Here is a 16186-nt window from a genome sequence, read left to right on the forward strand (position 1 = left end):
ACCATTATCCCTAAACTCCTCATTAGCCTCATTAAAGACTGAGGCAAAATATTTGTTTAGATATTGGGCCATGCCTAGATTATCCTTAACCTCCACTCCATCCTCCGTGTTTAGCGGTCCCACTTCTTCTTTCTTGGTTTTAAACATGTAAGAATTGTACAGTGAGATGGTAGTCATGCTGGGATACCATATCACTTACACGTGGGACAAGAACAAGAAGACTACCAAAAGAGGCAAATGCAGAATAATTGCTTTCCTTTACTTCCTGGCCTCATCTACAGCTGAGAATTACATTATTTTAGGTACTTTTACAATCCTACTGTAGCATGACTATTACAAGTCATGTCAAGTGCCAACTTGATATTCAAGACTTGGATAGATTTAATTTTTTAAAAAACATCTAGACAATGCTTCTGGGGGGTTGCAGGGTAAGTGACAGTTAAAGTTGACACTGAAGGTATCCTTTATTCTTATGGAAATTAGTTGAAGTAGTTTAACTTAATGCTTATATTTATGCTAATAGCGCAAGATGTTTTGTAACTTAACACTGGTATCCACATTAATATACAAGATTGCAGTTACACAGACTTCAATCACAGAATTTTGGCAACATCCAAAGCCATTCCAGCAGTATCACCACCACCTTTGGTGGAATTATAGCTTTATGATCACTTTAATTTACTCTAATATAAATATATTTCAAACAACAAAGGGTAACAATATGAGGTATTTCACTTGCACCACAGCTCATAGAGCCGGGAAGCGATATATCTATATAGATCTATATCTACAAAGATGCATGTTTAAAATTTACTTTAGCAGCAAGCACTAAAGAAACCAAACTTCCCGGATCAAAAAAGCTCAAAAACCAATTGATATTACCTGCAATTTGTTATTTTACACGTAATGTCAAAAGGCTCTTCCAGATTTACAGTATCTGGTATTGTCTCCAAAGAAAGTCTTACATCACCATAGCCTGGGGCCTGCAGAGGTACAAGAATAGTTAGCTTTTCAAGTCGTTGGTAACAAAGCTCAAGTACTGTATTGAACCTTCTTTTAGTCTAGTCTAACAAATTTAAACTAAGGCCATGTCTACACTTACAAGCTTACAACAGCACAACTGTATCAATACAGCTGTGCCGCTCTAAAAGGGCTTGTGTAGCCACGTTATACTAATGGGAGAGAGGTCTCCTGTCAACATAATAAAACCAGCTCAACTAGTGGCAGTAGCTATGTCAGCGGAAGAACGTCTCCTGCTGATATAGTACTGTACACATGAGCACTTACGCTGGCAATCAACTTATGTCGTTCTGGGGCTGTTTTTTTCATACCCCTGAGCGACAAAGGTTTTGCTGGCATAAGTGATAGTGTAGACACGGCCTAAGAAATAGAAAGAAAAACAAATAAATTTATCACAAGTTAAGATGGGGGAAAGACTCATAGGAAAAATAACAAGATCTGAATTTTGTGTTTTCCAATTTCTTAATTAAAGTTTCGAATGTGAGCCACATTTCACTCTCAGAGGGTGATAAAATCTTACTTGTGCTCAAAAGCAAGCGACAGTGTGGATAATGGAAATATACGTTTCCCCGCACTATCCCACTAATACATCTCATCCTTGACAGAGTTATCAATTCTATGGGTGAAACGATAATTCAATCTCTATATCCTTTGTCTGTAGAACCTCTACTAGGACTGCCAAAAATATTGCTAGTAACTGCCAGCTAGGGTGGCATTTGATGTCAACACATGTCCACTATAATTTGAATCGAGACTCAAGTCATTTTACATAGCTCACTGATTAGCCATCATATGGCAAAGGCTTTGGTTACTACCAGCTTGAATTCAAGCCAGCAAACGAGATAAAAAGCTCTATGTTCTATTTCCAAAAGCCTTAACTGTCCATTCCCACCTGCCTTTTTTCTTTCTTCCCTCTTTTGAGTCTCATTGAGATGAAGCACTTAAATACTAGGGTAGTGCTGGTATGTTTATTATAAGTTTTCCTGTATGAAATGTAACTTTTCATATGGCATCCTTCAGCAATTATCACAGAACACTTTACAAAGAAGTGATGCAAAAAGATAATGATTGACAGAGTGGGGAATACATACTTGCTGGCAGGCTGTAACGGAGAGAAATATGATTAATTTTTAAAAGCGTAGATGTGCAAGAAAAGCCTGTCTTGAACACACTAAAGTGAGTAGAGAAGTACTAAACTCATTTGAAGAGCTGAAACAGTTGCTTAAGAGAGAATTCAAGATCAATAGAGCAGCTATAAAAAATGGCAACCTCTAACTTATGGGATTTGAGGGGAAGAGACATAAGAGGCAAACACAGGAGACACAGGTTAAAATGGGCCAAATAGGCCATATTTTCAGTTGGATTGGGAGATAGGAATCCAGTGAAGGTGAAGAATGGAAAGGATCTGATCCCATTTCATAATGGAGAGGGTAGTTTGGCCATAGTATTTGTCACAAACCAAGGAGTTAGTTAGTGCTACCTAGTGGCCACAGCAGAATCAGAAGGCAGGAGGTATGGTCAGGAGGCAAGCCAATGATCGGAGTAAGGAGTCAGAACGGAACCGAAGGGTAGAGTGAGTTGTGGTCAAGAGGCAAGCCAGTGGTCAGAGCCAGGAATTAGGAATGAAGAGTTCACAGGTAGGCAGAGTCTAGGGCTGGAGTGGAGCAGGCAAGGGGTAGAGAAAGGGTTAGGTAGGAAGCAGGTCTGGAACACATTGAAAAGCCATTGTACTGCTGTTGCTAAGGGCTTTAATGATCATCTGTTGGTTCTTCTGACCAATCAGGTAGCATAGTCACTTAGTGAGGGCTTACTGGGTCCACTCCAGTTCATCCAGTTGCTAGCCCCAAATCAGCTGAGTTCCTGACAGTATTCTAGACTCTCTCAAGACTAGGGATTAAGAAAAACAGCAGTGCCATTCAGCAGTAGAATGTTAAGGTCTAGCAGCACCTTACAGAATTAAGACTGTAGGACAGATAGAGCTGATGAGTCAGAGGAGAGATGGAGATCACATGCACAAAGCAATATCTAACGTTGAAGCTAACAATTAGACATTCCAGAATGAGAAGCGGCCAAAAGTGAATCCCTGAGATACCATGTCATATCTGAATTTGTGTTATACCGGGTTGCGTTATATCGGGGTAGAGGTATATCTTTGAAATAGCTAAGTGTAGAAAACTCCTCCTAGCTCTCATTAGAAAGAGGGCTACTGTGAACCACTGTTTTACAACAATGACAAACTAGAAGTGAACCCATTTCTGAAATTTAGAGATTCATTATATAGTCAGCTTCGGTTTCCATATGCCCAATGAAGAGGAAACTGAGGAGTACCATTGGCTTTTCAAGCATCAGCAGCTGAAGTTAAGCTACTGGAGATAATCAAATTACCAAAGTAAGCGTCCAATGAGGAAGGGGACAGAATGAAAGAACTCTGATTGTAGATGGGAAAAGTCTGTTTTAAAGGGGAAAGAGGAATTAGCGATAAGGTAGGCTGAAGATGGGAGAGTTGGTTGACAAAGGACAGGAAGTTATAAGCAAGCAGGCTACAGGTTCATCAGTATACCTATGAAGTCCTAGTGATGAAAATAATGATGACATCGACAAAATCCAGGCATACTAGATGAAAGGTGCTTACAGAGGGAACCATTTCCAGTTGGATTGGGGGGAGGTGGGAAGGTGGAAGGAAGAGATGCTTGATGTAAGCATACATACAAGTAAAAAGGAAAAGAACTGTCAGTAATTCAATATGAATTTCCAAGTGATTCTCAGCGTGGCAATTCTGCATTTCATTGATTCCATATCAGACGTACTGTTTACAACGAGACAAGATAGGTGAGGTAATATCTTCTATTGGACCACCTTCTGGTGGTGGAAGGTAAAGCTTTCAAGTACCTTAAGAGCTCCGTGAACCTCAAAAGCTTACACCTGCCAGTAACAGAAGATATTACCTCACCTACCTTGTCTCTCTCAGATCTTGGAGCCAAGACAGCTACACCACCACTGCAATAAAACTGGTTACAAAGAGACTTTTTTCCTGACTGCTAGTTCTGGAAGTGCAGCCTGGGATGCAATTGTCAAGTTGGTATGTGGGAAAGGAAGAACCCATCACCATCAATAAAGGTGCTGCTACAAGCCAAATGTAACTCTTTGTGATGCCTAGTAAAGACAGTGGGGTTACATAGTTGACCGATTGGCCCTGTAATAAGAACTTGTAAGCAACTGTTGATGAGCCACAAGAAGGAAGAATAGATTTCATTCATTTTTGCAGTGTTGGCTCTGCAAGGCTAAGAAGAGTAAAATATAAAAACTATTTTCTATAGTTCATTATGTTCTGCTTAAGAAAGCAGATGAGTCCAAATGCACAAAAGGAGCAGATCTGTGGGATAAAAGAGGAGCCATATTTAAAGACACTCCTTTTGAGACAAGAACTGCACTTCAATATGTTGGCAAACTCCAATCAAGGAACTAATTTTTCTTCATTCTCTGGTACTTTGGTAAGTTAAATGCTTTACTCTTGCAATTCTAAATTTATGATCCATTAAGTTATGTGGTTCAATGTCTCAAAAATGGACATGTTGCTATGCAAAGTAAAACATCAAGCAAGCTGAAAGGAATTTTGCCTCTCATACACCAACAAAAGTCAGGAAAACCAGCATTTTTGTTCAGCTACGCTACCTTCGGAAACATGGTTTTTCACACTCCACAGAGCAAGTCTTTGCTGAAAATTTACACTACATAGTTTTCCAAAATGTGTGTGAAGTATAAAGACACTTGTTGAATTCAGAATAAGTTCAGCTAGCAGGCAGGCACTGAACTACTTTCTTTCCTGTCACAGTTTAAGTATTCAATTTAGCATTCAGTTATCTTGAAAATGGATTTTCTGATTGTAAAAGACGTACCATTCTTTGGAGCTGGCTGGTCTGCAACCTTCCCCGTTCACCTAAATTTGTTTTCCATACGATGTCTAGTTTTCCAATTACTGTTACACCTTTAATCACTCCAGCTTTCTCTGCAAATTCCTGCTTGGGTTTTAGGCAGTATAAATACTGACGAGTATCCATAGGTTGTAAATACGTCCTTGAACCAAATGTAGAGACACTAGAAGAAATAACATTGTTTCTCAGTTTAAACTGTTACTTTCAACAGGATTCTTGATCTTAGCCTTAGCAATAATCCAATAAAATCCTATTTACTTTGTGTGTGGTTTCTTATTCAAAGATGAAAGATGCCTACAGAAAGCCGTTCTTACAGAAACATGGAAAATAAGCTAAGCAGAGACCGTGACCATGCCAAACAAGGAAACACAAAGCATACAGAGCAGAATTCAGGATCAAGGAACTAATTTAAAATATTTGAAGTATAATAACCATGAAAAGGGTATTTCCATGTGGGGAAAAAGCTGTCCTGGGAAAGTCAGTTTTGCTAAATTATAGCTTGGATTGTCCATTAGTTTCTAGCCTAAATCATAGTCTTCTGGTGACACTGTGTTGTTTTTTTTTTAAACAGGGTTATCTAATTTAGACAAGGTTTGTACACAACTTTGAAAAAGTAAAGCACTATGAAAGTTTTAAGTATCATTTTAGACCAGTGTATTAGAACATCAGCTTCATTTTAAGTTCAAACAAACAGCTGTAACACTGCCTCATTTATCACAGATATCAAGTAAGAGAGATGATTTGCACTATATTCAGCCTGGGTTCGAGGTGGGTGGGAGAGGGAGAGAGGTAAATAAGAGCGTGGCAACATAATGTGCAAAAATGTAACTTCTATATTTCATCTAATAATATTTGTCCTAATAATTTGAGAAAGGCGTTCTATGTACAGGAATGGAGCAGATCTCAAAACCTTAACTAAGTATATGATCATGGGAAATGGTGATATTTGTACAAAGAGCAACAGGGAAGCCTGCTTTGTCTTTAAATCTGTTTAAAATTAATATAAACAGACAAAAGCGGAATGTGAATAAATATTCTAAATATCAGTAGTATTTCTAGCCAAAACATTTATGTTAAAAAAAATAATAAAGTTTAATGAGGCTTCCTCTACTCCCTTGTGGAAAAAAAACACTTCAGTGTGTGAATAAGCAAGGAACTCTACAGATGACATGTCAGCCAAACTGACTCTCTTCCAACAATACTAAGGTCTGTTGAAAGGTTTTATAGTGAAAGGGAAAAGGATAATAATCTATTTTAGGAAACTGGATTCACTCACTGCTTACACAGTACTGATAGTGTTCGAAGTTGCATTAAAAATAATCCACATACCTGGTCACTTTAATAACCTAGCAGTTCACTTCTATAGCCTAGAGCAATATGCTGTAATATTAATAAATTCAAGAGCAAATTAGGCTAAACACCATCCAGTAGCACCAAAGAATTGAATTGGTAATAGCACAATGGCACTCCCTTTCTCAAAAACTTCCTGCAATGTTACTGGAACTGGTTGCTCTACCAGAGGCTGAGCTATCTTCCAACCAGAAGGAACAGGTATTTTAGCCGAGGAAGACCTATTCAAGTTGGTGAAAGCTGATGGCTTTCATCAATAGTCCAAGGACAGCTAGGTTTAAGAACTGTATACTAAAAACCTAGCACTGGCAATTCTTCCTATCTTTTAGTATCACCACTTCATGCTGCTAGTGAAGAAACACATCAACACTGTCCCCACTCTCCTCCACCTGCAAAATCTCAGATGACTGTCTTTCTTTGCATTGATCCTTAGTCCCCTCCTCTCTGCCATTGCCACTAGCCTTGATACCCCATTATTCTGCTCTTCCATGCTGTACCTACACACTAATGCCTTCCTGAGCTGGTCTGCTATACCATTTAGATGCCATACTATAGCACTGCTCAACTAGAGGAGCCTGATCCAGAAGTGGAGAACAAGAGTGCACCTGGTGGGTTACATCATACTGTTTGAGAACTATTTAAAATCCAACAGCAGCTCAATCCCTACTCTTCTCTCTACTTCTGCTATCCTCTGTCCCCTCCCACCCAATCCCAGAGCATCTCTTCCACCCTCCCTGCCCTGCATGTAATTCTGCTCTAGGACAAGGGAAACAGTGCTGCATGGAGGGCTGGAGCAGGCTTTACAGTCCATAGGAACAATGCTTCCTCTGCCCTGGATCTGAGCCCTGTACAGGCAAGGAGAAGTCCCACTTTACCCCACAGCAGCACCACAATCCCTACCTTACTTACATTTTTAGATCTGACACACAAAGTGACCAAAACGTCATCCATTATTCAAATCCCACAATCTTTTGCACCAGTAGGATTTTGGGATATGGTGAGTCACAGGATGATTTTTCAGTCATTTTGTGGTTCATGGACCAGAAAAGATTGAGAACTCCTGCTATCAGGTATATTAAAATAAATACTACATTTTTCTAGGGTCTTGCAGGGCCATTCTGCTGATCTACTTTGGCAGCTGGCTCTAGTGAGTCTTATTAGTTATAACTGAGACCTATAAAAGGGTTAAAGCGCTCTCAAAAGCAGAAAGCAGTAGGGGCAAGGTCAAAGGTGTCCTGCAGGGAGAAATCCTAGGAAAAGGCAAGGTTAGAAAGAGCTCAGGCTAACGTTTGTGTTTAAGTAAACAATAAAGGAAACTCCAAGAAGGGAAGGGAGTAAACTTTCAACGCATCTAGTTTGTATTTATCATGTAAGGAGTAGTCAGGAAATCATTAAAAATAGCATCTATACAAAGAAAACTGTTGTACCCTTTCCCACTCCTAGCTCTACATGTCAGAGTAGGGGCTCAATTCTTTAGTTCCCCAAAGGAGAGTTGAGTACTGCCAACTGAGCTATAGACTACTAACATTAGGCTAATTTTATACTTTTATCTTAAGAAAAGTTAATATAGTAGTTTGAGTCAAACAGGAGCTTTTCTCTGAATTTTTCCTTACCTTTCCCCAGCTTTGTTGACAGTATTTAGTTCTGCTACGTTGTACATAATAGATGGCTCTAATGAAACCTTCTCCATAAACATCGGAGAGGTTGTAATATTCTGAATCTGAGCTTCCAGAAATACTTCATCTGTCTGAAAAAGCAGAGGACCAAGTTTATAAAAATGTTACTAGGATTGTAAATAAAGTGCAGTGTCTTATTGTTTGAAAAATATTAAATCACAAATGTGATTAGTTCATGCCTGCAAATCAAAGCTACAGTAATTAAATGCAAGAAAAAAATCTCCATCCCAATACAATTAATGGGAGCAAAAGCGTTAGTTAATTTATCTTGCCAAACAATGGATGTGGGATACTGTACTACATTCTATCACCTATTCTTTTAAAAGGTTTTGAATTATAACTTCTCAAGGCCTTCTTCAAGTCAGCAACAACTTTAGGTTTTATCTAAGATAATTTTTGAAGTTTTTGAAGTTAGGGAATTGCAATGCACATAAAAGACATGCCATGCCAAATTACTGGTGCATCAAGCTAAGTACAAGAAAAATAAATATTACAAGAATATTTAATACAGGTAGTTTATTTATTGAACTGAAATACAAGAGATTAGATTTATGCTCTAAGCTTCTAGTATTACTTTAAAAGGACATTGAAATGTACTAGCTACAAAGCAATCCAATCTCCTCCCTTGTTCAGCAACATCATACAACAGTTATTAACATTATGTAAATCCATCATATCATTGGCACTCTATCTCCAAAAATTCTATGAGAAACATCAGGTCTCCTTTAGTGTTCATGTCCAAGAATGGTACATGTAAGGTGTTCTAGAATGGAAATCAGCCTCCACACAGTTTCAACTGTGCGAGTTCAGATGGAGGTTTTCTGTCACCAAGGAAGGTTGGGTTTACCCTTCAGCATAGAAAACAAGGAACTGGGAGTGTGTGTATATTTATGGCTCCTCTAGAGTCCCACATAGGTGACAACACCTTGGAGTTCTAAAGTCTTAAGACTAAAATAATTGCTGGAAAGTCCAGGTTATCAGAGGCAGAAAGCATTGGGAGAACTGAAAAGAAATTCCTTTTGTAATTAGTTAAGGACCAATCCTGCACCAACTAAAGTCAACGGGATTTGCCGTTGATTTCAGCAGGAAATAATCTGGACCCCTTGTTAGGATTAGGGAAAGGGTACATATTTTCTCTCTTATATTTACAGGGTGTTTTGTTTGTTTGTTTACTTTTCTGATTGTCTGCAAATAAGTTTCATTTTATGTTATGCAAATACGTTCTTGCATGTAAATTAAAGCAGACAAAATGGGATAAACATTCTCCTATGATTTACCCTCAAAAGATGCTATATTAAAAGCAGAAGCATGGAAGGGCATTGGAGACCTCCATTATGTCCTAAAAAATTTTAAAAATGCAAACTGAGGAATGGTAACAATATATGTACAATAATGAAAGCTCACCAAATCCACATGTTATGGACAGGTTCTACACTTGTGGGAGAAGGTGGAGAGGGATTCAAGTAAAATGCTGTCCTCTTAACTAACATTTCTCAATTAATATAGTGTGTGTGTCAATTTAAACTATCATCCCAAGTATCTCTATGGACAAACTGTTACTGTTTGTTTGTTTCAAACAAATCCCATAAATCCATTGCTTAAAATCTCCATTTACCCAAATATCACATCAGTTATTTTTAATGCAGCAACCATCAGCAAAAATTTAGAAAGAGCTATGTTGAAGGGGAAAAGAAAAAAAGCAGCATAATGAAAAAGCAAGTTAGTTTAATAAGGCCAAGGCGGATTAGTTTAATAATATGGTTAAATTCAAGTGCTTATAAAGGAATTCAATTCATTTTAACACAATGCATACCTTAACCCTTGAAGTAAAATAACACTGCAGAAATACCATACTAAATCATCACTGCATGCAATCAAAAGTTTGAAAGCATAGTTCTAACTAGCATGAAGGAGGATAGAAGACATTTGGTGCTCTCTCCTGAAACCCACTGTCTCCACCTGCTGCAAATAGGAAAGGATCTATTACAGCTTAAACAAGAAGGTAATCTTGTAGCTGAATTTAGATATTGGCAACAGTTGATTACTACTGTTCTACATTCTCCCGAAAGTGAAAATGTAAAAAGGGATTAAACTCAGTTTCCCCAAACATGAAAGAAACCATTACAAATCTCTTTGTCTAGTTAAAAAATAATATTTAAAAAAAAAAGGAAGAGATAAATACATATGCCTGCTAAAATTATGGTAAAATAATTTGTAGAATGACCATTCCAAAAAAGTCTCAACTTTTGGCTTAAACAATGGGTATTAAAGAAAGAGCTAACATTTTTAAAGGATTATATATAGCTGCATATATTAAAAAAGAATGGATGTGAAAATATCAGTTAATTTTATGCAGAACATTGCTTTTCCATTATGTTTTTAAAATAAATAATCTTAACAGGAACAGAGACAAATAGAAGACACTTTAAAAAAGCATACATATTTATAAAAAATAAATAAAAATTACCACAGAACTGAGGTCACTCTAATGGGAAAATAAAAAAAAAAAAAAGACAGCATTAGAGAAATTAGGGTTAAATGTTAAAGAAAAAGGAGGATAACTAACTTTCAAACAAAATGCATTTCTGCATTTTTTGTTCCTTCTAAACAAGACAGCTTTAGTGAGAAGAATGTAAATAAAAACAGATACAAACATATGACAACTATATCTTCAGCAAGGTACAAGTAGTATTGTTAAATAGTTAACTAGCATTGCTTATGATTATGCCTCTAATTTTTCTGAATGCTGAAGAACAAATCCAATATGGGATAGGTTCTGAGTATAAGGTGAGTGAGCTACAGATAAACGTATGGTGGGATAAGCTAATGAAATCAAAGGTGGTTAGTCCTTTGGCAAGACTGAACTGGCCAAGTTTATCCCTAGTGTAAATCCATATTATGATTTTTTTCTGAGATGGATGAGGATCCTTGTCATCTTTCCAGAAGAATGGAACTGTTCATATATAAAGGCCAGGAAAAATGTGATATATGCTAGCAAAATACTCATTACCTACAGTTAGCAATGGCAAAACTCAGAATAGCAAGTTCCCAGGAAAAGCCTATTACTACAGACAGGTTCCTCAACAAGGCTAATTGCAACTGTAAGCTTTTTTTTTTTTTTTTTTTTTTTTTTTTTAAAAAAGGCCCAGTGCAGCAAATACTTAGGCAAGAGAGTACTTGTACTCAAATGACTGCAGGACCAGGATCCTTCAGGCCTGATCCAAAGCCCATGAGAACCATTCCACTCACTTCACTGGGTGCTGGTTCAGGCCCTAAAATTCCAAGGGATAATGTCTTCCTATTCATTTATATAAGAAGTAACAAATCCTGGTTCTGATCCTGATTTGGGACTGTTGGTGCTACTGCAATACAAACAAAGACTTTACATATTACCTTTTCTCTTGTCTCAACAGGAAACATGTTGTTATAACTGTTATAACTTTTTATTGGAGAGTGGTAATCCAGTCTCTTTAGCGGGAGACCTTATGAATAGGTAATATTCCATTCGCAGTAGTCCTTGCAGTAATTTAGCAGGTTAGTCACCCTTTAAAACTTTTAATTACTAGACCTTATATACATATAAAATAACTTATTTGTAGCTCCCTCTTATACCCAAGGATCATTTTGCTTTCTTCACAATGAGAAGGCTTCAGATTTCATCCTTCCAACAACAATGTTGCTATTAATGTAATACTACATGGAACTTCCAACCAAAGAATTGCTTTTGATAGCTCTTCATTTTGATTTGGCTTTCCAATTATCACAAACAGCAGTGCTAATTATACTTTAATAAATGGAATTACAAACCAGACAAATCCATTAATTGTATTTGCTATGCAAACAAAATTCTTAATAAATTTGGACTTTTTATTCAAAGTTTTCTTATTGAAATTATTCCATTTATTCAGATAGATACAGCGTGGTGACATACTATGATAATAAAGCTGTCTGAATTCCTGGACAGATAGAACAGAATGTATTATAACAGCCTTGCAACACTCTTTAAAAATTTACCAGCTCAAGCACCAAATCTACTTGGCCACCTTTTACCGTGATTATGACAGATGGATGGATGGATGGATGGATGGATAGATAATAGTGGAATGAGGGGGGAAAGGAAGATATTTCACTCACCTGTTAACATTTTCCCCCTTCCTCTAGACAAGTGGGCAAACAGAATTTTGGAAGGCTGTAATAGTTATACCATCATATGGTAATTCAGTATTTTTATTGCAGACCCATATTTTCAGCGATTTGTTAGTGGGCCTTAAAAATAACTGGTCCTAGCTAACACTTAATATAAGGGTTCAGATTTATGAAGTTTTTTATAGTCTCGTGTAATTCAGAAAAAAATACCTGCTCTTTAAAAATTTACTGTAGAGATTCGGTTTCCATTCTTCACGAGGGTATTTCAGGACAATAGGACATTCCACTTATGGAGTTAGATGACACTTTTGTTCACAGATATCCATGGCTTACCCCTGTGCTCTTTCCAACTGGAATACTGCTACTGAAGCAATAGTAAATCCACGATACAAAGTAGAAGCATTTATTTTGCCCCCTGGAGAACTTTACTTTACTTTACTAATGGCACAAATATTTGCCTTGCAAGAGTATACTGTAAATACTCCTGTCACTGGAAATTAAAAGAAGATAATCCCAGTTCTCTGAAATAATCCATTTTACCCACTCAGATTCTGATACTGTTTAAATACCTCACTCCTAGAGAGTTTAGTCAAAGTAGAAGGACTCAGCCTTGCAAGATTAGATTAAATTTAATCATATACTTTAAGAAGACTTAAAACTTTAATTCAGTTTCAACTTTTTATACATCTTTTCTGAATTTTAATCTGAGTAAAAACCTAGTAATTAGTGTGCTATTCATTGGCAGCTCAGGGGAAACAGCCACAGACTTCCTGTGAGACCTTGACAAGAAGACAATCTTTGTGCCTCAGGTGCCCATCTGTAAAACAGGAAGAATAATCCTTCCCTTCCCCTGCCATTTACCGGTCTTGTTTATTTAGACGGCCAGCTCTTTGGGACAAGGACTGTCTCTTAGTACGTGTATGTACAGTGCCTGGCACAATGTAGCCCTGATCTTGTTTGCAGCTTTTAGGTATCAGTGTGCATGATTACACCTCTAGAAAGTCTACAGTTTTCTTTTATCAAATCCACTCACAGTACATATGAATAAATACATTTAAGGACTTTATATGTTAGCAAAATAGTTTAAATAAGTTTCATGCAGAGAGGTTTTCTTTTTTATGTGTGCGTGTGTGTGTGGGTGGGGGGAAGGAATCTTCTCCAGCTCTGTGTATTTCAGTTCCTCCCACCCCCTTCCTTCATCCTATGCTTAGGTCCTAAAATGAATGAAGTAAGTATCTTCAACTTTATTCTTGTGGAATTTCCTTTCCATTGACTCCCCTCAGATTAGACCAGTGGTTCTCAACCAGGCGTACGTACTTCTGGTAGTACGCAAAGGTCTTCCGGGGGGGGTACATCAACTCATCTAGATATTTGCCTAGTTTTACAACAGGCTACATAAAAAGCACTAGTGAAGTCAGTGCAAACTAAAATTTCATACTGACAATGACTTGTTTATACTGCTCCATTTACTAGACACCAAAATGTACGTATAATATTTATATTCTGATTGATTTATAATTATATGGTAAAAATGAGAAAGTAAGCAATTTTTTCCAGTAATAGTAGGTAGGGACACTTTTGTATTTTTATGCCTGATTTTGTAAACAAGTAGTTTTTAAGTGAAGTGTAACTTGGGGGTACGCAAGATAATTCAGACTCCTGAAAGGGGTACAGTAGTCTGGAAAGGTTGAGAGCCAATGGATGAGACAAGCACATTAGGTGGATGTTTCTGATGAAATGATCAGCAAAGAAATAGTTACTTTATTTAGTAACTCAAACATAATTTAACACCCACTTTGCAACAGAAGATCTTGAAACACTTTACAAGCATTAATTATCTGTACAACATTGCTTTGAGGATAGTACTAAATTCATGCCAGAGGTAGGGAATATTAAGAAGAAATTAAGTGACTTGCCCAACACCATACAGCAAATAAAGGGTAAAGCTGGGAACAGAAGCCAGATTTCCTGACTACATGTCTTGTATTCTATTCCTAAAGGTTACCACGGAAGATTAAATTCTGCAGAAAATGTAGAAAATACAAAAATCCACAGGGAAATCCCTAGATGTACAGAATACACTGAAATTCCATTTGCAAAAGAGTTTCCAATGCCCATAAAGTCAAATAAAAAAAGTAAAATCTTCTATAAGTCTCTAATTAAAAGCATAAAAATCTAAAAGTACATACAAATATGTAGCACTTATATAATGTCTTATATCTTTGAAGTACTTTGTGCATGTACTTATTATATATTTGTGTCATTTATAAGACATTTACTTTCAGAAAAACCACGTTCACATTAGAGCTAAACAAAATTTTCCTGAAGCCAGCCAAATTAGTACTTTGATACTGAGCACAATTAATCCTCTTTATGGCAGTTTAAACAGTACTCTCCCAGTCAGCCTTAAAATATTTATTACAAAACAGAAATACAGACAATTGTGATTGCAGTTATTAAACTTCGTAAGGAGAAAGCAGTATATGCGCATATTATTACTGGATCAAAAACAAACATATTCCTTAAATCTGAACTTATTTCTCCCCTTCTCACTCCAACATTGAAAATGGATGATGAAATGGACGTTCCATGTCTAGCTTGTTGTAACAAAAGGGTGAAATCAAAGTAAATTAGTCTTTTTTCATAGACGATATAAACAAGGCTGGAACAACTAGCACCTCAAGCTACTACATTTATTTAAAAGAAACTTTTCATATTTAACCTTAACACTATTTGCTATGCAGACACTTACCTCAGCATTATAGAACTTTGTTTTCACATCTAGTGGTTTGAGAACCTGATTGAAAAAAGAATACAGATTAAAGAGGGCTTTCTCAGATTTCTCTGCCATTATTAAAAAAAAGATACTGATTTAAACTGTTATTTCTTAGGTTCTTAAATATTGAGATATCTACTCAAATCATAAAAATGTTTTTGTTTCTGATCTAGCAGAAAAACAATATGTTAATGTAATGCATAAGAGCTAGCTCCTAGGATTCTTCCAGTTAAGAGATGCAGCACTACTCTTGTGCACAATCGCTTCTTAGCTACATACTTCACTGCTTTGCTAAATGCATGAATAATTTGACAAGATGTTGGAAAATGCTTTCATATAAGAAAAAGTCCTCTTACACTGGGAGAAAAAAATCTAGTTTATGCAGTTGATCAGTCTCTTTAAAATAATGATACATTCTTCTCCCCTATTTAAAAAATGTTTTTTTTTGTTTTGAAGAAACAAAAATGTGTAAGATTTGCATAACATTTCCCCCAGAGTTTTACAGGAAATGCAGCTTGCCTAGGAACTTAAATACTAAGTACAAACAAAGCAATGAAATATCAGCTGTATGCGATTAACTAATCAATTTCTGGCTCAGCCTTCTAATTTAAAAAACAACTGTTACATCTGCAGTGAAGATTATTAGAAACAAGCTAACGAGCATTTTAACCACATAAGATGAGCCATTATATACACAATCAGAAGAGACACTCCTCAATAAAGATACAAATTACTAGTGCCAAAAGCCACAAATGTTATGTAAATTTCATATCAAACCATACACAGTTTGCTTGTGAAGTTATATTTCATCCTAGTTCACATCAGTTGATGAATTCAAGCACAGAATTTATATCTGCTCTCCAATTGAGGCCAAAGAGAGCAAGAAAAAGATTTACTTCTTTTACGCAGAGTTTTGAGAATTTTGTATTACATAAAATTATTTAAAAAAAACAACCAAAACTTTCAATTGATATAGTTGTAAAATTTTGTGATATTATAAAATCAGCTAGAAATCCCAGAATTTATTCAGAAAATGGTCACAATCTAATTCTTTGCCAACACCATTACGTATAAGCTGCTTTGAAATTATTCTTGTTTTCAAAGATTTTACCCAATTACCTCAGGGCTATCATCTTTCTCAGTACCCATAATTCTTAAACTATGTGGGTTGCTTGCAAATTTCTCTACATAATATCTTATTATTAGATCATTTATATCACATTTTTTATTGTTTGCATGTGTTCAGATACTATCTCCCTGAATTCCCTTATAATTCTCTCCACATA

The 16186-nt window shown here is 36.5% G+C and overlaps 1 protein-coding gene across 5 annotated transcripts in view; it reads right to left on the reverse strand.

The window, feature by feature from the left end:
• Positions 1-16186, reverse strand: part of TRAPPC13 (trafficking protein particle complex subunit 13) — a 43421-nt gene that overhangs the window by 2742 nt on the left and 24493 nt on the right. For 3 of the 5 annotated variants that reach the window (XM_054032142.1, XM_054032139.1, XM_054032138.1), the window contains 5 exons: positions 14877-14921; positions 10446-10463; positions 7916-8049; positions 4917-5115; positions 883-983 (listed from right to left, as the gene is read on the reverse strand). In XM_054032142.1, the coding sequence (XP_053888117.1) occupies positions 883-983; positions 4917-5115; positions 7916-8049; positions 10446-10463; positions 14877-14921 (497 nt within the window). The remainder of the gene's footprint in view (positions 1-882; positions 984-4916; positions 5116-7915; positions 8050-10445; positions 10464-14876; positions 14922-16186) is intronic. The other 2 variants (XM_054032141.1, XM_054032140.1) reach the window with 1 other exon arrangement.

This window comes from Malaclemys terrapin, chromosome 6 (assembly GCF_027887155.1).
Source record: "Malaclemys terrapin pileata isolate rMalTer1 chromosome 6, rMalTer1.hap1, whole genome shotgun sequence".
Classification (NCBI taxonomy): domain Eukaryota; kingdom Metazoa; phylum Chordata; order Testudines; family Emydidae; genus Malaclemys; species Malaclemys terrapin.